Below are 22,790 nucleotides of genomic sequence, written 5' to 3'. Positions count from 1 at the left end.
CATTCTATTGTAACTTTTACAGTAGTCAGAATAAAATAACCACTGTTGCGGCCTCTCTTTCAACTTGTACTTCTGGTTAAGTCTTTTCTGCTGGTGTGATGCTGTTTTCAGTCCATTGGCTCTGACACTACTTCCTGACGGAGGGATGGAGCAGTTTTGTTCTAGAAAATTCTGCTCCAGTATTAGATTTGAACACTCGGGGACTTTGGAATTAACTCTTTCTCCCAGCCTCGCAGACGGAAACATGATTGTGTGTGCCTGTGTGTTTGTGTCCATGTGTGTGGCATCTGTGTGTGTGTGCATGTGTGTATCTGTGTGCATGTGTGTTTGCCTGTGAGTGCCTGTGGGTGTGTGCGCGTATCTGTGTGTGTGCATCTTTGTGTGCACGTATGTGTCTGCATCTGTGTGTGTGCAAGCCTGTGCGAGTGTGTGTATCTGTGTATGTTTGCCTGTGTATGTGAATGCATCTGTGTGTGTGTGTGTGCGTGCCTCCTCGTGGGTGCGTATCCAGGGTAATGCAATTTGTCACTTCTGTCAACATTAACATAACAAGCATTTAAAATGCAATAAGTCTCGCCTTTCATTAAGTTAAAGCCATTTGCTTTGCTATACAATACCATGAGCAAAGCAAGTGGCTTTAACTTAATCAAAGGCGAGACCTATAACATTTGCAATGCAATAAGTCTCGCATTTATGCGAGTTTGAGCTATTGACATTGCAAATAACAATGCCTTTTATTTTTGTTTTCGTTATTAAAATATAAATACGAAAACAAAACTAAAAGCTTTTGTCATTTACAATGCCAATAGCTTAAACTTGCGTAAATGTGAGACCTATTGACTATGCCAATGCTTGTTGTTTTAGTTCTGGAACTGCCATGCTTTGCATGGGGTCCCATACATGTAATGACGGTCTCCCCAGCCTACATAAGGTGGAGTGACCAAACATTGAGTTGCAAATGTTCACTGTGGCAAACCTAACTGAGGCTATGCTAGTGGAAGTCAATCCACCTCGTTTAGAGGGTGGGGGAAAAAAGTTTGGTGGGGTGAAAAACTTCCAGCTGCTTTGACAATATTAATTGTCCCAAAATTATAAGCCCACAAGCCGTGCTTACGAAACAAATCACATGTAGAATTCCGTCTCGTTAGGTTTATTTCTGAATTATGTATTTTATTTGTATGCTTTTGATTCCATTGGTCCTAAAGTTGCTCACCACTCTGCGCACCATAATATTTAGAAACAAGATTTAATAACTAAATACTGCTCCTAAAGTAACTCTATTCGAGTTTTGCTAATGAATGTTATACGTGTTGGCCATTTTTTCTAAACTATAGTTTAAGCGACATCGACATCAGTTTCCTTTTTGCTCGTTAAGATTTTTTTTCTCTGTTACTGATGGGACTGTTTTCACTACTTTCGTTCCAGATCCTTGATCGAAAGAATAGTGAAACTGAGGAATTGAAGATGTTATACAGAAATAAACAGAATGACTCCGAAGAGACAATAAGGAAGCTTGAGAGGAAAGGTAACATCTCTTCAAGTCCTTGCCGGAGAAACCTGTCCTTTCTGAAAATTCAGTTTTGGCAGCAGCCCATCAGAATGAAACTACAAGTACACAAAAGTGGTATCACAGTGGTATCATCTATAACGAGATGTGCACTGTTGAGTATTATGAAAAAGGCAGTCTTTCCTGTGCTTTGTAGGTTGAAGCATATTAGACTGGACAGCAGTCTGGTTGTTGAAGACTTCTTGGTGATATTCTGAAAGCTGCCCAGGGAATGTATTCTACCCGTTGATTAGAATTGGCTTTGTGGTTTGTAACTCACATTTGCATGCTTTCCGTAAACAGGTATTTAAATGTTGTACTCATCTTATCTCATTTGTAGTGCATTCAAAGAAAGAGGTCAAATGTCAGGCTCTGTCTTCTGAGGGAACTTGGTGTTTACTTTTTTTTCACTGATGTAAAAATGCAAGGATGTAGCTGACAATCTGGGGGGTGAAGGAAAGGCTTTTTGTTCTAGCACACAACTCAATGTAAATGTCTAAATGAACAGTGCAAATATTTCAGAATATATCAGAATTAGCAAAGCACAAACGAAGCACATTTTTCGTAATTCTGAAGTGTGGTTGAAACAAATATTTTAATAGTATCAAAACAAATCAGTACACTAGGTGATGCAGTTTCCACGCATTATCGTTCGTGCACCGTATAGTTTTATCAGTAGAATTGTATGTCTGTGCTAATGGAATGGACATTTCAATTGAAAATGTATTGTCTGTAATGGCGCTGCACTACCACACCATGCATACTCCACTCTGTGTCACTCTACTCTACGGCGCAGTACTCTACTCTACAATCAATCAATCAATCATGCCATTTGTATAGCGCACTACTCACCCGGGAGGGTCTCAAGGCGCTTGGGGGAGGGGTATGCTACTGCTCGAACAGCCAGGTCTTGAGTTGTTTCCTGAAGGCGAGATGGTCCTGGGTCAGCCGAAGGTGGATGGGGAGGGAGTTCCAAGTCTTGGCAGCCAGGTAGGAGAAGGATCTTCCTCCGGCGGTGGCTCTTCGGATGCGTGGTACGGCTGCGAGGGCGAGGCTGGTGGACCGTAGCTGGCGGGTGGGCGTGTAGAAGGTCAGGCGGTCGTTGAGGTACTTGGGGCCCAGGTCGTAAAGAGACTTGTGTGCGTGGGTGAGGAGCCGGAACGTGATCCTCTTGTCGACGGGGAGCCAGTGCAGGTTCCTCAGGTGGCTGGAGATGTGGCTGCGTCGGGGGACATCCAGGATGAGTCGGGCAGAGGCGTTCTGGATGCGCTGAAGTCTTTTCTGTAGCTTGGCTGTGGTTCCGGCGTAGAGGGCGTTTCCGTAGTCCAGTCGGCTGGTGATGAGTGCCTGGGTGACAGTCTTCCTGGTCTCGGTCGGGATTCAGCGGAAGATCTTGCGAAGCATACGCAGGGTGTTGAAGCACGATGAGGAGACAGCGTTGACTTGTCTGGTCATCGAGAGGGAGGGGTCCAGGATGAAGCCCAGGTTGCGTGCGTGGTCGGTTGGCTTGGGTGCGGTGCCCAGGGCTGGGGGCCACCAGGAGTCGTCCCAGGCGGAGGGCGAAGATCCCAGGATGAGGACTTCCGCCTTGTCCGAGTTCAGTTTCAGGCGGCTGTCCTTCATCCACTCGGCGACGTCTTTCATCCCTTCATGTAGGCAGGTTCTGGCGGTGTCGGGGTCTCTGGTGAGGAGAGGATCAGCTGGGTGTCGTCGGCGTAAGAGATGATGTTGAGGTTGTGCTGGCGTGCGATGGCTGCGAGAGGTTTCATGTAGATGTTGAAGAGGGTGGGACGCCGCAGATGATTTCGGTGGCCTCGGAGCGAAACGGGGGGAGGCAGACTCTTTGTGTTCTTCCGGCGAGGAACGAGATGATCCACTCCAGTGCCTTCTCTTGGATACCGATGTTGCTGAGGCGCTGGACTAGGGTGCGGTGGCAGACCATGTCGAACGCAGCAGAGAGGTCCAGGAGGATGAGGGCCACTGTTTCCCCCTTGTCGAGCAGGGTCCGGATGTCGTCGGTGGCTGCGATGAGGGCGGTCTCGGTGCTGTGGTTGGCTCTGAAGCCGGACTGCGAGGGGTCGAGGGATCCGTTGTCTCGAGGAAGGCGGTCAGCTGTCTGTTGACAATCTTCTCGATGACTTTAGCAGGAAAAGGGAGGAGCGAGATGGGGCGGAAGTTTTTGAGATCGGTGGGGTCCGCTGTAGGTTTCTTCAGGAGGGCGCTGATCTCGGCGTGCTTCCAGCTCTCCGGGAAGGTGGCGGTGTTGAAGGAGGCGTTGATGATGTTCTGGAGTTGGGGTGCGATGGTGGAGTCGGCCTTGTTGAAGACGTGGTGTGGGCAGGGGTCGGTCGGTGATCCGGAGTGGATGGTGTTCATCGTGCGGGCTGTGTCTTCGGTAGTCACCGTGGTCCAGGTGCGAAGGGTGGCGGTGGGGGGCATTGGTTCGACGGTTGGGTGCGTGGGTGGGGCGCCAAAGCTGTTGTGGATGTCGGCGATCTTGCGGTGGAAGAACGAGGCGAGGGAGTCGCAGAGGTCTTGTGACGGAGTGATGTCGTTGGTGCCGGTGCTGGGGTTGGAGAACTCCTTGACGATAGTGAAGAGCTCTTTGCTGTTGTGGGCGTTGTTGTCCAGTCGTTCCTTCAGGGATTTCTTCTTGGTGGTGCGGATGAGCTGGTGGTGCTTGCGGGTAGCGTGTTTGAGGGCGGTCATGTTGTCGGTGGTCCGGTCGAGGAGCCAGGCTTTCTCGAGGGTGCAGCAGGTCTTCTTGGAGTCCTTGAGGTCGTCGGTGAACCAGGATGCCTTCTTGCTTCTGGGTCTGCTGGGAGGGTTCTTTAGTGGCGCGAGGTCGTCGGCGCAGGCGGTCAGCCACTGTGTGAAGTTGCGGGCTGCTTCGTTGGGGTCCGTTGTGTTGGCGGGTGGGCTCTGGCTGAGGGAGGTGGTGAGCTGGTCTGCGGTGATCTTGCTCCAATTCCTGTGAGGTACCTGTTGCGGGTGGTGGTGGGTCGTGGATCTTTTGAAGCTGAAGTGGACGCAGCTGTGGTCGGTCCAGTGGAGTCCGGTGGCGTGGCTGAAGGTGATGTACTTGCTGGAAGAGAAGACGGGATCAAGCGTGTGGCCGGCGTAGTGGGTGGGGGTGTTGACCAGTTGCTTGAGTCCGAGGTTGGCGAGGTTTTCCAGCAGGGCGGTGGTGTTGCGGTCCTTGTTGTTCTCCATTCCACTCTACTGCACGGCATCCTACTCCACTCTAGGCCACTTCACTCCACGACACTCTACTCCACCTTGTGCCCCTCCACTCTACTCCTCTCTATGCTACTCTAGACCTCTCTACTCCACTCTGCGACATTCCTCTCCACTCCACAACACACTACTCCACTCAACGCTACTCTATTCTCTGACACTCTATGCCACTTCAGTCCAGGGCACTCCTCGGTAAGCCACTCTTGTCTACGCCACTTCACTCTACAACACTCTATGCCACTTTGCAACACGATATGCCACCCCACTCTACTACACTCCATGGCACTTTACTCCATGCAACGCCACTCCACTCTGCGGCACTCCACTTTGACACTTTACTCTATGACACTTTACTCCACTCTGCAACACTCCACTCTACTCCACCCCATGGCACTCAGTCTACATCACTCCATCCTATGACACTTCACTCTACAACACTTAACTCCATTCTTCTCTACACCACTCTACGACACTCCACTCTGACACTCTACTCTACTCTACACCACTCCTGTAGCACTCTACTCCATTCTATGCCACTCTGCGCTACTCTACGACAATCTACGCCCCTCTACCCCACTTAACTCTAGGCCACTGTACATCTCTTCTCCACTCTGTGGCACTTCACTCTACTACACTCTGTGCTACTCTACGCCCTTCTACCCCACTTAACTCTAGTCCACTGTACAACTCTTCTCCACTCTATGGCACTTCACTCTACGACACTCTGTGCTACTCTACGCCTCTCCAATCTATGCCACGCTTCTCCACTTTCCACTCCCTCCACTCCACAACACTCTACTCCACTCTATGCGACTCAACGCTACAACACCCTACTCCTCTCTATGCCACTCCACTAAACAAAACTTTACTCCACTCTATCCCCCCCACTTTGCCTCCCTCCAATCTACGACCCTGTAATCCACTATATACCACTACACTCTACACAACTTTCTCTACGCTACTCCATGCCACTTTACTCCACTATATATCACTTTACTCCACTTTACATCACTCCACTCTGACTCACTACTCCACTCTGTGCCACTCAATCCACTACACTACACTCTACATCCCTCCACTCTATGCCCTCCACTGTACACCCCTCTACTCTGTGCCACTCTACACCATTCCACTCTACATCATTCCACTCTACACCATTCCACTCTACTTCACAACACTCCACTGTATGATACTCTACTCCACTGTATGACACTTCACTCCACTGTACGACTCTCAATGACACTCAACTCCATGGCATTCCACTTTACACCACTTTACACCACTCCACAACCCTCTACTCTATAGCACTCTATGCCACCCCACTCTCCTCCACTCTGCCACCCCACTCTACGACACTCCACTCCAAGCAGCTCTCCTCTATGCCACTAACGTTTAGCCATGCTGAACAGTGGCCACACTGGTGTACAACATGGCTAAAACACATTGAAAAGGAAGTAGCTAACTAACACAATGTAATATCAGTCATACATTTCTAGGAACCCATCCGCTTCTGATGCTCTTAGAAGGATTGGGTTGGCAGGTAATGAGCCAACATGCTCAGGACATGAAAGTTGAAGGGGGGCTGAGATGATAATCGAGTGCTGCAGAAAATGGACTGCCATTATTGTACTGAAGAGGATTAACAAGTTTGCAATGCTGTATGGCATTGTGTTCTTATTGCACTGAAGAGGATTAACAAGGTTCCAATAGCAAGCCGATGGGGGAAAAGGCCCTCTGGAACAGATGATCAATAAGTGAGAAAGTTAGATGAAGTGTTGGGATAATAATATACAAACCCACCCTTCCATTGAAAAAGAGGCACATTTCAGATAGGGAAGAAACATGGACGTCGATTCACCAAAATTATTGAGTTAACGTAAGTAGCATCACACATCCTTTCACTTTAATGACGTCACAGAACGTAACATCATATGACCTTGGACAGAGATGTCACATAGCCTTTACCCTAATGGCATCACAGTAATTGACATCCATAAAGTGCCAGAATAACTGCATGGTTAATATAGCTTTACCCTAATGGCATCACAGTAATTGACATCCATAAAGTGCCATTATAACTGCATGGTTAATATAGCAGCAAAACTAAGAGACGTGCCTATTGTAGAACCCAGGTCCGTTAAGTTTCACACATAATATGCCCAAGGAGCATTACTCATTTAGCTTAGTCTTCATCAGGTCCCAAGAGGATATAGTGCCACATAACACAGAAAAGCACTGGAAATCTAAGTTCTTTACACTGAAAAATGTCAGAAGGTATTTAATAGTTCACCTGGTGTGTACCCCAAAGAGAAACGTATGGATGAATTATAGGGAGAGGTAAAAAAAGGAAAAAATATATATCGTTTTTTCCCCACATGTATTTGCAGATATAAGCCATATATTGAATATGACACTACTGATTTTTTTCTTTTTTGGAAAAACTAAATTATAGTGCCCTGGTCGAAGGAGAGGCTGGAGAAAGTCACTGTTTAACTTCTGTTCTTGCAATGCAGCTGGTGATCTTTGAAAATAGTGGTTCAGAATACTTGCCCAGAATTGTAGAGAGTGAGCGAAGCCCCAATGCCAAGAATTGCCTCCAGTAGGCTAGCCCCATCATTTTGCCACAATGTACTATATGCCAAGGCCACCATGGCATATTGGGGCCACCACCAGTATTTTGTCACAGGTGCCTGGAATAATAGCAATTGTTTCCAATATGCCAGCACCAACATTTGCCATTAATTCTACGGCAAGCCAAGAATTACCTTCAGTATACCAGGATACACTGCAGACTTGCAAGCATAACACATTCTCATTCATGCTCACTTTCATTCATTCATATGCACCCATTCTCACTCATTCGCACTCACTTACCCTCACTTATTTATTTTCATTCATTCTCTTGCACTCACTCTTACTTTCACCCATTTTCCCTTAATTTCACTTATTCTTGCTTACTTTGACTCACTTATTCTCATACATTTGCGTTCCCTCTCACTCACATTCACTCTTACTCACTTTCCTACTCATACTTATTCTCACATATTCTCACTCTATGACTCATTCTCACACGCAGTTACGTTTACTCTCTTACTTATTCTTACTCATTCATTATCAGTCTTACTTTCAGTCATTCTTTCTCTTACTCATTCTCAACCACAAGTCACTCACTTTTGCTTTCACTCACGCACAGACACAAATGCTTACACATACGAACTCAAACACACTCACTCACAAATAGACTTTCACCTGCTTGTACGCACACAACATACATTTAAATCATTTTATCGTATCTTACCTCTGCTGCCAGCAAAGGTCCTGTTTCAACTACTGGTGCTACGTCGTTTTTTTATTACAGTAATAGTGAATAATAGTATTATAATAAACAAGCATTGGCAAGGCCAATAGGTCTGGCTTAAAATGAATGTTGTATGGCAATGTGAAGCACTAAAAGGAAATAGCATGGGATAGATATGTATTGTGAGGAAGCAAATAACTTTTGAATAATATTGATTTAGGTTAAAAGGTGAGGTGACAGTCAAGGCATGTCTCTAAAAATCCATGTTGGTTAATGACTGTCCTCCTCCCACCTGTGCTGCTGACAGAGAAAAACACCATAAAATGCCTAGTTATCTAAGACAAGTTAATAGCATTCCAATGTCATGTGTGTTTCCCAGAAAGTTCAAGCTTAGGTAGCTGGATAAATAAACAAAATGATCATAGATAGATGCAAGGAGGAAAAGCACTTTTTTGTGGAAGCACACAACTTTTTCCCAATCAAAGCATGTACTCCTGGCAATCTACATGTGGCCGGAACCAAAGCCCCTCTCTAGTAATGCTCACATAATTGACAGATGACAGCTTCGCTGTCTATACAGTCTATAAAATAGGTGGAAAGCAAGGAATGGAGCTCCAATGGCTATAAGGGTGAGCTGTCCCTGTGTTCGTGGCACTGATTTTACCACCTTTGAGGTCAGATGTCCCAAAGGCAGCACCTGGGGTTACAGATGGAGTGCCAGGGGTTGCAAAGGGAAAACTAAGATTCACTGATACAAACCCCTGGTGACCCCTAAATGATGTCCTCAAGGAGAACTACTTAGATTTTTCAGAGTTCCTGTTACTTAGGAAAGAGCATTGGAAGATGTAAGGTGTTCTGAGACCTGCTACTCATATTGATCGACTGTCATAGTAACATACCATTGAATTCCAGTGAACAATAAAGCCTGCAAGGCAAAAAAGAACACATGCATCTGTCACTAACAGTGTTTGTTTTTATTGTCTGACAGTTCAAACACTTGTTCGTGAGTCCCAAGTGATCCGAGAGAGTAAAGAAAGACAGATTGCGGAATTAAAGAAGATGTGTGAGCAAAGCACAGAATCTATTAGGAATGAATGGGAGAAAAAGGTAAGTAATTGCTCTCTCTTGACTGTTTCTACATTGAACAAACTGAAGAAAGTTAGCACAAATGTAAAATATCAATCCATGAATACACTGACAGCTTCCTTTTCCATATTCCTGCTTATTAGAAAACTTCCAGTGATGAAGAGACCATTAGTATGCTCATGATTGAGTCAGGCTGAGCCGAATTCCCATATTGTTTTCCACACCACCTGATCCCGACTGGCCATGTGTTCCCATGTCCTTGTTCTGTGGCAAGAGCAGGACTGGTCTTTTAGTGCTACTCATGCTACCAGTCACTTTCTTTTCACTCCTCTGCCTGCGGTGCTTTAAATGGAAAAAAATAAGTGTAGGTACTCACCAAATTGAGATGTGGACTAGGGAGCGGGTCATGGGGGGGCGGGACTTTGGGAACAGGTCTTTGGGCAGGGGCACACATTTAATGCAATTGAGATTTAATTGGTGTGCAGATGTGCATAATGATACGAAAGCATTTCTGGTATATAAATATATATTTTTTTAAACCTTTATTAGCACGTCACATAAATACAAGCATGGGCCTACAACCATCCCGGCTGGCCGCTAATCACTTCGTAAGGCAAGCTAAGCAATATAAAAAGAAACGGCGGTCCAAAAGCCGGGGTCAGGTAAGTATCCAGGATACGACTCGTATTTAAGCGTACAGCGTAATAAGCAGGATGTAAGAAGGTTAATTTTACAATGAAGAAAAATAAAACTGAAAAAATATCAGAAGAAGTGCCAGACGGTCACACATTATCCTACAATAGCAACAGGAAACAGAAATCCGCAATGAGGGCGAATACACTTGAGGATACGGGGGCAAGGCATACGAGTCAGGATAAATGTAAACAACACATACACGTCATTTCGAATCAGCACCCCAGCCCTTAAAAACAAAACAGATTGTAGGAAACATGAAGACGACGACACCCAGAAAAACCAAAGGGCCATAGAGACAAAGGAAGGACAAATAAACAACCCTCTCCCCCCTACCCCCCACCCTGCACCCCTGCAGAAGGCTATGGCCTACCCCCCCCCCCCCCCCCCCAGCAGCGTGCCTATCGCCCTAAAGAAGAGACCCGAAATATAGAAGAAAAAGGAAAGGAAAAAATATGAAGAAGGGCCATCGATCAGACCACCCGGCCCCCCCCTCACCCATCGCGCACAATATACATCAGAAGCAAAGTCAGAAGAGCCACAGTAAGCAAGAATCATAAAGTCAAACAGTAACATCCCCGTGGAGTGTCTCTCCAAAACACCGTCAGCCAACAATGTGTTCCATCATATCCTAAACGTTATCATCCCAGGCCTTCTCTATCAATAGTACCCACATACGGCCATTCATCAAGCGGCATACAGTACAGTGTGGTGGGTGTGGGTCCAACGGAACCGGGCGGTACGGGAAGCGCCAATACTCCATGGGACTGCAGCCCACAAATCCCAGTCAAGTACGCATGGCGGAACTCCGTATGTGGCAGTACCGATACCGGAAACATCCCCCAGGCAGAACACAGTCTCACCAGCCAGGAGGAGAAGGACACACAATCCGACAATTGTTGAAACGCCGCCGGGGCAACCCAAACTATGGATCGATGTTGTTTCTTCCGCCGCCGTACAGATAAGGGCCCCGACGAGTCACTCCCAAACACAACAGAGCAATCCAAAGCGATGTCACGGACCGGGGCTATCGGCGTCTCCACAAACGTAGGCGCAGCTGGAACGTTCATCACTGACGCAAAGGCGGGCACATCGGCGCTTCCTTGTGATTCATCCCCACCCATGTGGAGCGGTGGGACAACAATGGCGGCCATCCTCCTTCCCAGTTCCCGGGCGTCCCGGATCAGGGTCTTACGCAGAGTTGTTAACGCAGCCAAAACATCTCTGGGTGTGAGCTCTCTCTCGTGTCGCCAGACCCCAGGACTCTCTCGCATAGCGGCTTCTCTGCCCGGGTGAGGTGTGCGTACGAGGGCGCTCGCCGCTATCTTAGCTGCTCCGGCCTCGTCCTTCTCCACCTCACCTCTGGACCGGGTCTCACATCAGGGAGGAACAGGATTCACAGCGGGAATCTCACAAGCCAAGGCAGGTTTCTCAGCGGAGAGTCACCAAAAGGCTAAAAACTTCGCCGCACCCTGGGGGCAGCACACTGACTCCGGGCAAAGTCGGTAATGGGCCCGGATACAACACCGGAATGGGGGGCTAAGAATCATGGACCGCCCTCGACCCAGCTGCATCACACTCCCCACATGGCTCTCCGCCAGTTGGGCTGGGTCGGCACTGTCGCCATCGGCAATCAGGTCTTTAGTTCCCGCCGGCCGAGTCCTCACCATCACCAGAGGCCGCTGTTGTTGCAGTCGCGGCTGGCCACTCTCCGCACTCGAGACCCCGGTCCCAGCTCCGTGAAGGCCTCAAAACAGTCGGGGACACTCCAACGGGTCCGCAGCAAGCAGAAGCCTCAGGAGCAAGCGGTAAGTAAAAGTGATTCTTCGCCTACATGTAGATGTCGTTGCAGCTCAGGATAAGTGCCAGGATGTATGTGCGGGGTGAGGAGGCTCACGGAGCCGAGCGGTCACGCAGCCATCTCAATCGCCATCGTGGCTCCTCCTCATTTCTGGTATATTTTGATTATTCCATTTCCCTTAGACGTACAAAAGGGTACATTTATTATTAAAGTGGGCTTCTCATGGTGCAGCACCTAGATCACATATGACTTGCACAAGATATTTTCGTTTAAAATGTTTGGAAAGGTTTAACTATGGCTAACTCTCATATCTCATTGCCACTTAGCAGACATCACCCAGCCCCTCCTAGGCAGCACAGCTTTGCCTCAAAACTCCTTACCTGCTGTAAAGTCTGATTCCCTCTTTCAGGAGTCAGACAAGCTGCTGAAAGCTTGAGCTAGGATGCCTGGGCCTGGCTCAGTTTCAGGTCCTCTTGCACCCTCAAGCCAAAAATGAACTGAACTGCGATAGTGCATGTGCCTGCTAACCAAACTCTAATCTCATGTGCAAAGAATGAAGACAAAATAGTGACCTTAATTGCAATACAGGGGAGAAAGAAAGATGAAGCCATCTAGATGCTGAATTGCACAATGTGATGATAGAAGTTCTGGGATCAATCCAGCTTCCCCACATGACCAAATTGTGTGATCACAGACAAATATTGTATCATATCAAGCCTCCATTTTCTTTGTTAGCACATATGATAGTATATTCAAAAGCCCAAGTTCCAAATGTGTGCTGTTCGATCATTGGGCTCTCCTTGTTAATTTGTTGGTTCACCCACCTCTACCCTTCCCAGAGCTCCTCCATTAACAAAAGAGAAAACGACCTGTAAAAAATAAAATACAATCGTGTTGAAACATTGCTGAGAAAGCAGATCTGCACTGAAAAGAGTGTGGCCTTGCACTAGCTACAAGCACACCCTTTCACATGAGCTTCATTGGCAGAGTGTGGTAATACAGGACTTGTTGGGCTTTAAACTGACCGCGAGCGTTCAGAGGGCGTGCCAAAGGCACGCCAAAGGCAAGCCCGTCTGCGCCAAGGACGCGCACAGCGCCAGCCATGCTGCTCCTGTTTTTGGTGAAGTGGTCGCTGATAATGGGCACTGCCTGCTTTGTTATTCTAGTGCTGAACTTCGCCACATTGATGCAGTGGGTCATGGTAAGGGGGCCTTTTACTTTGATGAGTCGGCCCCGCCTTTGTCTGATTTTCTGGCTAAGGGCCTTCTATCTTGTGGGCTCCTAAATGTTAGATCGTTGCCGAAGCATAAGGTGGAAATTCAATTGCTGCTGGAAGCTCATGAACTTGAAGTGCTGTTCATGACAGAGACCTGGACTCGCTCTGACTGTTAGGTTGATCCTGGCCTGGCGTGCCCTCCTGTCTACAAAATTTACCATAAACCAAGACTTAGGGGGAGGGGTGGGGGTGTCGGGCTGATATACAAAGACACCCTAAAATTGGCTACTATAGATATCGATGTGGTTCCGGGCTTTGAACTCTTAGGTTTTGTTGTTGAGGATGTTTTTGGCCAGGCTCTAACAGGGATCATTTGTTATAGACCCCCTGGGGCCTTTAGTACACAGCAGCAGCAGTAGCTGCTGTTGGAGACCTTCACTAATATGGCCGCTACTCACCGCAGATTAGTGATCTTGGGTGATTTTAACTTGTGGCTAAATGGCTCCCTGGATGGGGTTTATGCTAACATCCTTCAGTCCTGCGAAGGCCTTAGGGCCATATGCATCAACATATTTTCCCATAGACACAAAATGGGCAAAACCCTTTGATGCATCTGGCCCTTAGTCTCTTTCAGCAAGTGTCTAAAGTCACTCATAGTGGAAGGCATCTCTTAGATTTAATCTTTTCAGAGGCTAATCACTTGTTCATTGGGGAAGTTTTGCCTTTGGTCTGGACAGATCATTTCTTGATTAAATTTTATGTGAACTCCGCCATGCAAGCGACTCGGGCAGCTGACCCCTTGGGTGAATACGTGAGTAGAGACGGGAAGGCTCTTCTGCGTAAGAGAGGACAAGACCCGTTGTTTCTGGTTGAAGACTGTTTCTCCTCTGATTTGAAAGTTGAGGAGAATTATTCTGCTCCCTGCACAAAAATCACTTTGGCCCTGGATTCTCTAGTCCATTTAAAAAAACATCTTAAGAGGGGCAGACCCTCGGCCCTGTGGTTTAATGAGAGTTTGAAAAACCAGAAACTTGATTGTAAACACGATGAGAGGAGATGGAGACATGGTTATCATGATGAGGATACGCTCACCTGGAAAATCAAGATGGGGGGCTATAAGAAGGCGATCAAAGAGGCTAAGGCGGAACATTTTTCCACTCTGATCCTCAATGCTCCTAATAGTTCTAGAAGCATTGTTAACATCTTGAACAGTTTTACTAACCCTGAATGTTCTAAGAATGTGATACCCCCCTCCCAAGAACTATGCAAGAACCTGGTTAGGTTCTTTCATGATAAAATTAAAAACATCATTGATGATTTGGGTGGGGTCTACCCTCAATTTGAGGTGGGAGATGCCATGGCAGTGGGCACTGAGGTAACAGGTGTGATGTATGACGTTACAACGCATACATTTACAACGCCTACCTCTACCACGCAATTTTTACAACGCAGGATCCATTACAACGAACTACCATTACAACGCATTTTTTTACATCGCAGATGCCTTTGCAACGCATACCATTACAACGTAAGTATTGGTAAGTATATAATATTTTTAAAAATTTAAATTAATTAAAATTAATATAATTTAATTTAATTTTAATTTTATTTTATTTTTACCTTGTACCCCTGGACCCCAAAACCCAAACCTAGCCCTGAACCCTAAAAATACCCCTGAATCCAAAAACCCAAACCTAGCCCTGAACCCTAAAAATACCCCTGTACCCAAAAACCCAAACCTAGCCCTGAACCCTAAAAATACCCCTTTACCCAAAAACCCAAACCTAGCCCTGAACCCTAAAAATACCCCTTTACCCAAAAACCCAAACCTAACCCTGAACCCTAAAAATACCCCTTTACCCAAAAACCCAAACCTAACCCTAAACCCTAAAAATACCCCTGTACCCAAAAACCCAAACCTAGCCCTGAACCCTAAAAATACCCCTTTATCCAAAAACCCAAACCTAGCCCTGAACCCTAAAAATACCCCTTTACCCAAACCTAACCCTGAACCCTAAAAATACCCCTTTACCCAAAAACCCAAACCTAACCCTGAACCCTAAAAATACCCCTGTACCCAAAAACCCAAACCTAGCCCTGAACCTTAAAAATACCCCTTTACCCCAAAACCCAAACCTATAACATTTTTAATAAAATTATATACTTACCAATACTTACGTTGTAATGGTATGCGTTGTAAAGGCATCTGCGATGTAAAAAAATGCGTTGTAATGGTAGTTCGTTGTAATGGATCCTGCGTTGTAAAAATTGCGTGGTAAAAGTAGTTTGTTGTAAAAGTTGCGTTGTAACGGTTGAATACCAACAGGTGTGGAGGCGGTGGGGGTTAATTTAGAAGGTGGTCTTGTTAATTACTTAACTGAATTTTTGCCCCTTGAGGCAGAGGACTTTTATGGACTAGCGTGTGGGATTCCTTCTGGATCCCCCTTAGACCCGCTGCCCTATAAATTCTGGAAAGTATTTAAGGCAGAGCTATTTCCCACACTCCGTCAGATTTGTAATCAGTCGCTTACTGACGGAGTGGTTCCATTTCAATGGAAGCAAGCTGTGGTGACACCCTTGTTAAAAAAGCCTTCCCTTGACCCGGACTGTCCTAAAAACTATAGGCCCATCCCTCTCTTGCCCTTTCCTGCTAAAATTGTGGAACGAGTGGTGAGTAGCACTTCTTCCAAATATTTGGAACAACATAATTTATTGGAGGAGGTCCAGTTTGGATTTCGGCCGTCCCATGGTACCAAGACGGCCTTGGTGACCGTGATGGACGAACTTAGGAGGCGGTCAGACAGGGGTCAGGCAGCAAAACTCATTCTGCTTGACCTGTCTGCCGCCTTCGACACGGTCAATCATGGAATCCTGCTGAGAAGGTTGAGAGAGGTGGGGGTGATAGGGTGTGCTATGAAGTGGTTCCAGTCTTTTTTACTGGACAGACAGCAAGCAGTGTCTCTCTCCCCCAATCAATCTGCTTTTACCAAAATCACGCATGGTGTACCGCAGGGTTCGACCATCAGCCCCATTCTATTTAATATCTACATGAAACCGCTAATGACGGTCATCAAACAGCTTAATATTAACATCATAAATAATGCCGATGACACGCAGCTGATTCTCTCTCTTGAGGGAGATCAGTCAACTTCACTGGAAGCGTTTCATAGTTGTCTGCGGGACACGGCGTTGTGGTTGAGGGAAAACTCGCTGCAATTTAATGCTGACAAGACGGAGGTGCTCTACTGTACTACGGAAAGGCTTCCCTCCAGGCTGCCCTGTAATTTTTGGCCCATGGACACCCGACTGTAATTCAGCCTGTAAAGACCGTTCGTAATCTGGGTGTGACCTTTGATAGTAAACTCACTTTGGAAGCGCAGGTGAACAGAACAGTGGGTTGCTGCCTGGCCATTATTAGATCATTGAGGAAGATTTTCCCTCTGCTCCCCGCTTTGGCTCGCACGCTAATTTATTTTATTTATTTATTTATTCAGAGTTTTATATAGCGCGAACAAGATCTTTACAGATATCAGAGCGCTTCACAGAAAACATGGGGAGAGGACAGCAGGAGGGTGACGCAACATAATATTGGGTACAGTATAACATTCAATAGCGTGATCGGATAGCAGTCATGTGCTGATAAAATATCAATAAACAATCAGGTAAACGATAGTATAAGACGATGCAGGGTCTTTGATCCAACTACAATAGAGATCAGGAGAGCTTAGGCTATAGGGATGGCTTATGACAATATCTAAAAGTTACAGAGAACAAGGGGTAGGGACATCGAGTTTCAGCAAGCTAACGTGAACAGTATAGCAATAGGTAGTGAGTGAGTAGCACAATAGGCTCGACTAATCATAATAGGATTATAGCAAACAAGAAGAATAATAGGATCGCAATCAAGAAGAATATGATATCATTGGACATTGGACAGTCAGGTAGCCAATGATACCAAAACGGCGCAAAGTCTCTGATCAACAACAATAAAGTTCAGGTGAACTTAGCCATAAGGATGGCTTTCACCTCTTTCTTGAAGAAGGCAGTGGAGGAGATAAGCCTGGTTTCAGGAGGGAGTGCGTTCCAGATCCTCGGTGCCATTCCTGAGAAGGAGCGTTTATAAGTTTTTTCCTTCCGGAATCTGCGAGGTTTCAGGAGTAGATTTTTTGTACTTCTATTGGATCTCGAACCTCCTGATATAGTCACCTTTTGGGTGAGGTAGTTGGGTGCCTTGTGGTGTACGGCCGAGTGTGTCATCACAGCAATTTTCAGCTGTATTCTGGCTTCAAAGGGCAGCCATTTCAGGGATTTCAGGTCAGGGGTTATATGAGAGTGTTTTCTTGAGCCAGTAATGAGTCTCGCGGCAGCGTTCAAGGAGGCTCTTAGGGGTGCAGTTGTTGCTAGAGGGCCACAATTCCATAATCTATGCGGGGGATGATGAGGGCATGTACAGCATTTTGGAAGTCTTTGGCTGGGAGGAAGGGTCTAAGTTTCCTCAATGAGTTGATTTGGAAATGATCTCCTTTCGTTGCTTTGTTAATGTGCTGTTGCATGTTGAGCTTTGCGTCAAGTGTGATGCCTAATGATTTCACAGAATCGACGATGGTGGGCCGGACATTGAGTGCTGTTAGGTGATTGAGCCAGATTTGGGTGGTTGTAATTTTCGCAGGGGGTGATGGCTAATAGCACGCAGTACTATTCTCAGCAGATTAGATTACTGCAATGCCTTGTTGCTTGAGTCTCCTAACTTTCTTTTTGATAGGCTGCAGAGGATCCAGTCAACGGCAGCCAAATTAGTGCTTGACTGGTCCAGAAGGTCCTCTTCCTCTTTGGCTTTGGCTGAGTTGCATTGGCTTCCACTGAGACAAAGAGTTCAGTTTAAATCTCTCTGCTTAGTGTTTAAAGCCCGAAATGGTCTGGGGCCCGTTTCTTTTCAAAGTAAATTTGAATAGTATGTCCCATGAGAACCTTGCTCTCCTCGGGGGGCAAAGTTAGTAAAGATACCTAGATTTAGGAAAGTGAGATCAGGTGGCAGATCCTTTGAGGTGTCAGCTGCGAAGCTCTGGAATACTTTGCCTCTGGAACTTAGACAAGTTAGTGACCTCCTCCTTTTTAGAAAGAGGCTAAAAACATGACTGTTTCCGAAGATTTAGACGGTTGTCTGTAGTGCGGCACTATACTTGCTATGTCCCTGAAATTGCTAGCGCCAGGATGCCTGCCAGATGACAGTGCGCTTTAGAAATATAATAAATAAATAAAATAAACGATATATCTGCAGTGCTGGACACAACACTCAATCATGCAAGAACATGCACAGGGACATTCGCGCATGCACCCAGGGCATTTAGTACATGTGTTTTAGAAGCGCTTACATTAGCTGCTGCCCACATTACTAACCCTTGATTCCCATCAGCTGTGCTACAGCGTCACTGTCACCACCTTCCTCCTCGCTTTGGTTCCAAACAAGTGCTGCTGCACTCTGCTATGCCAGCTGGAAGCCTTCTCTTCGATTTTCCGAGTGTCAGGAGATATGCCTGTTAGCAGGCCCTGCCCACACACCTACTGTGCTATTGACTCCACAGAGCCTGAGTGAACATTGTATCAGTAATCACAGTGTGACTCAGGCCCCTCCCAAACATCTTGCCAGCTCTGAATGAATGCTTACGGGCTGCCGCTCAATTAGCACATTGTAAGGGGAGATCAGCACTCGATCGGAGTGCTTCATTAAAACGGACCTACTCGTTGTCAGCTGTGATGCACTTCTTTTTGTTAATTTCAATTTCACTGAGCTTGGTTTACAGCCCCATGAGTACCACTACTCTCTTTGGACAAAGAGAAGTTCCGGTACTCAACCGCCAGAAATTTAAAAGAGCCGGTACTCCGTACCTGTGAGTACCGGCCCATTTAAAGCACTGCTCTACCTTCTCAATCCTCCTGCCATAATTCATCTCTCTCACACATTCAACACCTCATCAGACCAGGTTTATAATGAGTACAATAATCCGAGCAGACCTGGGTATACTGTGTGAAATTCCACCCATCGAAGTCAGGCCCTCACGTTAGTAATTCTTCATTCCATGTAGGACTAATAAGGAAATTCCACCCAATAACAATCATTCCAACCACCTCCGGGCTTAATTGTGCAATCATGTCCCAATGCATTTAATACCAACTTTCACAAATGCCTGCTGAGATTCCGGAAGCTGTTAAACTGTTGTGAGTTGTATGAAAGGTTATTCTTGAGGGGATTTGGAATAAACAATAAGCTTCTTCCATGGAGCCCTTGTCCATATACAAATATCAAATTGGCTCTATCTGGATTCATTATGTTTTCTTTAATTTGATATTTATCATTATTGTCTTTAGAAAATATAGGCTGGGGGCGTGGCCAACCATCATGGCCGACCGGACGTAATCCCGTTCTGCTCCGCTCCAGGCCTGGCCACTTTAGCCCATTTTCAGGCGCTTGGCACCCAAGAAGCAGGCTGCCTGAGTCTCCTGAGCACCCAGAGACAACGAGACCCCCCAGGCAGAAGCATCCGGAGCCGCTGATGGTGTGAACGGTGTTAAAAAGGTAGAGGATATCTACAGCTCCTTTCCGACCATGCACAGCAATGCGCCGGTGGCACTGTGTGTCAGCAGCTTAATATTTTCCACTCTTTTCCCCCGATTTCAGTGGATCAGCTACAATCGCTGTGCGGTAGGATTAAGTCAGGCTCTCCTGCCGACTCTCTTAAACCTGACCAATTCAAGGAGGTATTGCCTACCATCTTACCCTCTCTGATTCAGGTTATTAATAATTCCCTTAGTACTGCTATCATGCCCAGAGTATGGAAACAGGCCAAAGTGATACCTTTGCTTAAAAAGCCGGCTCTTGATCCCACTAAAGCAGAAAATTATCGGCCCATCTCGCTGCTACCTTAGATAGCCAAGATTACTGAGGTGTATGTGAACTCCCTGTTGTCAGACTATCTCACTCGTAATAACATACTGGACCCCTCTCAAAATGGCTTTAGACCCGGCCACAGCCCGAAGTCTGTGCTTCTGGCTGTGACGGAACACCTCTGGTCGGCCATGGAGTGGGGGCAAACTTCGGCCCTGATCCTGTTGGACTTAAGTGCAGCGTTTGATACAGTATCACATGACATCCTGCTGCGTCGCCTGGCGGAGGTAGAAATTACGGGTCAGGCCCTGGAGTGGCTTGCCTCATTCCTTCATGAGAGGTCTTTCTCAGTATCAGCCCTCCGTTTATGTCCAGAGAACACGGCATCAAGCAAGGGGTGCCACAGGGCTCCTCCCTTAGTCCCCTACTATTCAATATGTATGTTCTACCTTTGGCTGCTGTAGCCTTGAGTAGGGTGAACAGCAAAACATACAAGATGATGGACGGAATGTTTCACAATGGCAAAACATTCACCCCCATTCACAGATCTGGGTTTAATCCATCGTTATTTTGCTCACCAAGCCACCCCAGTTCAGACATGGCCATATGCTAATCAGTCTTGACCCTGTGCCTCATGGGAACAGTCCAGCCCGAACTGCCAAGCCATGTCTTTCCTGGACCGGAATCAAGCATCCTAGGACCGGTTTCTGGCTATCAGCCGTCTTGCTGCAAGGAGCGGCAAGAGCGCCTCGGATTGACTCAGGTACACTTTCGATGTCTGGATACAAGTATGCTCTGTTCAGGTTTCCCCAGATGACTCATTGAAGGCTGGACTCTGCCGGTGGCCTGATATCACCTGTGACGGTCGATGTCTAATCTGACTGTCAACTGACTTTCACGCTGGGGATGAGGAGGCTGGGGCTTGTATGGGTGAAGTTATGATTGCTCGCTAGAGAATTTGATGTCTACTACTACAACCATGCTAAGTAGACGTCCTGTGGGCCGTGGAGGCGGAACTTGGTATGCCCCAGGAAACACTCAAGATGAGGTTCTCTTCCGAGATTGAGAGCCTCGGAGCGCAAAGTTATGGTTTGTATTGGGTTTTGTTGCATTTGTTTTGGTATCGCAGATTGCTTCGTGTTTACTGCAATTTTTTGGTCGCAGCAGGGTTAGAGGTAAGGAGGGGAGAGAATTGGCCTCCATGAGCGCATTTAACAGGGCAGGTGGGTTGGTCCCGTGTAGAATTATGGTGGTTAACTGTTTGACATGGATTGTACGAGGTCTTAATTCCCCCAATAAGAGGCAGCGGATTTGGGAATTCCTGTTGGACCACCAGGTTAAAATAGCTGCTCTGCAAGAAGCCCACCTCCAGTGCAGTGACGAACAACGGCTGAAGCTTAGGGCTTTCCCACAGATATTCCGCTCCTCAGCACACACTAAACACAACAGGGGGCTCTCCTCTTTCATTCCTCCGTCCAGTTTCTTCTTAAGGCTTCTAAAACAGATAAGGAGAGGAGATTCTTGATGGTCAGGGGTGAATTAAGCGGAAGACTGTGCACCATCGCTACGGTCTATGCATCCAACACAGGGTAACATGACTTCTTGAGTTCATTTATGGCTTCCCTAGAAGTGTTCGCCAGGGGTGACATACTGCTGTTTGGAGACTTTAACTCAATTTGGGACCCATCCCTAGACACTACCACCCACACTGGGTGATAGGGGGGTGTTTAGTAACTCGCTTAATGCCACACTACAAGGTTTAGGCCTTCTCGATGCATGGAGGGGTTGCCACCCAATGACAGGGGATTACTCCTTCTTCTTGCACTCACATAGGACATACTCCAGGATCGATCATGCTTTTGTTAGCCTGTCCCTCTTTCATGCACTTTCAGGATGTCAATTCCACCCGATTTTCCTCTCGGACCACGCCCAAACACGCTAAGTGGTATTTCCCCAACTTCCTCAGCAGGGACTGTCTTCTCAGGAATGAATTAAGGATGACAATCAAGGAGTTCGCTTAACGATCCCGCCCAAACCTCTGTGGCTAAAAATTGGCAGTCATTAGGGGGAAGTGCATTGAACTAGATGCCCTTAAAAAGCAACACAAAGGGGAAAAACTGTTGCTAGAGGGGAAACTTCTAAATGCCGAACATGATCACAAGACTAACCGCTCAATTCTTTCCCTTATGAAAGTTACGCAGCTTAAGGGGAAGCTGCATGCCATTTACAGTAATGGGGCGGAAAGCACCCTCCTGCAGACCCGGAGCTATGAGGGAGGAAACAAGGTTGGTACCCTTTTGGTACGACCAACTTAGGGTGAAGCAGGAAAAAGATTATATCGCGCAAATAGTGGCTATGAAAGGGATCTCCCAGAAACTCTAAGAGCGAAAAGCTGGAGCCTTCGGGGAGTTTTACCGCTCCCTATATACCGCTGACCCGTTGGTACCTGCAGCCCAGGAGCAATATCTAGAGGTTCATGCTCTGCCTCAGGTACCGGCTTCCACGAACGAAGATCTAAGCCGACCTATTTCTAATGAGGAAGTTAAAAAAAAAAAGCGATAGACACGCTTAAGCTTCAAAAGGCACCTGGCCCGGACGGGCTGAATGCCGACTTCTATCGTACCTCTGCGCCAGAACTGGTGCCCTGTTTGGTGATGCTATATAACGACATGGCTGCCTCACAGCGGGTGACCCCCTCTATGGGGGAAGCACTGATCTCTGTCATCCCCAAACCGGGAAAAGAACCCACAAGCTGTGCTTCTTACAGGGCTATCACACTCTTGAACCTTGACGGCGGCAAATTGTATTCTAAAATATTAGCCACTTGTTTGGAGCATGTCATGCTGTTGCTCATTAAGCCGGATCAAGCAGGCTTCATCAAGGGGAGGCAAACCCACGATAATCTCCGAAGGGTGGTACACAATATTGAGAAGGTTCGGAGGAAAGGAATCCCGGCGGCCCTTCTTTCGCTAGATGTGGAGAAGGCCTTTAAACGGCCGACTGGGACTTTCTGGCTCGATCATTGAGGCA

The 22,790-nt window shown here is 46.9% G+C and overlaps 1 protein-coding gene across 3 annotated transcripts in view; it reads left to right on the top strand.

Moving 5' to 3' along the window:
- CEP112 (centrosomal protein 112) overlaps positions 1 to 22,790 on the top strand; it is a 2,313,552-nt gene that overhangs the window by 621,429 nt on the left and 1,669,333 nt on the right. For all 3 annotated transcript variants that reach the window (XM_078654309.1, XM_078654310.1, XM_078654308.1), the window contains 2 exons: positions 1,426 to 1,525; positions 9,070 to 9,188. In XM_078654309.1, the coding sequence (XP_078510435.1) occupies positions 1,426 to 1,525; positions 9,070 to 9,188 (219 nt within the window). The remainder of the gene's footprint in view (positions 1 to 1,425; positions 1,526 to 9,069; positions 9,189 to 22,790) is intronic.

This window comes from Lissotriton helveticus, chromosome 7 (assembly GCF_964261635.1).
Source record: "Lissotriton helveticus chromosome 7, aLisHel1.1, whole genome shotgun sequence".
NCBI lineage: Eukaryota > Metazoa > Chordata > Amphibia > Caudata > Salamandridae > Lissotriton > Lissotriton helveticus.
Note: the sequence above shows the minus strand (reverse complement) of the source record. Positions and strands in the feature narration are given on the sequence as shown.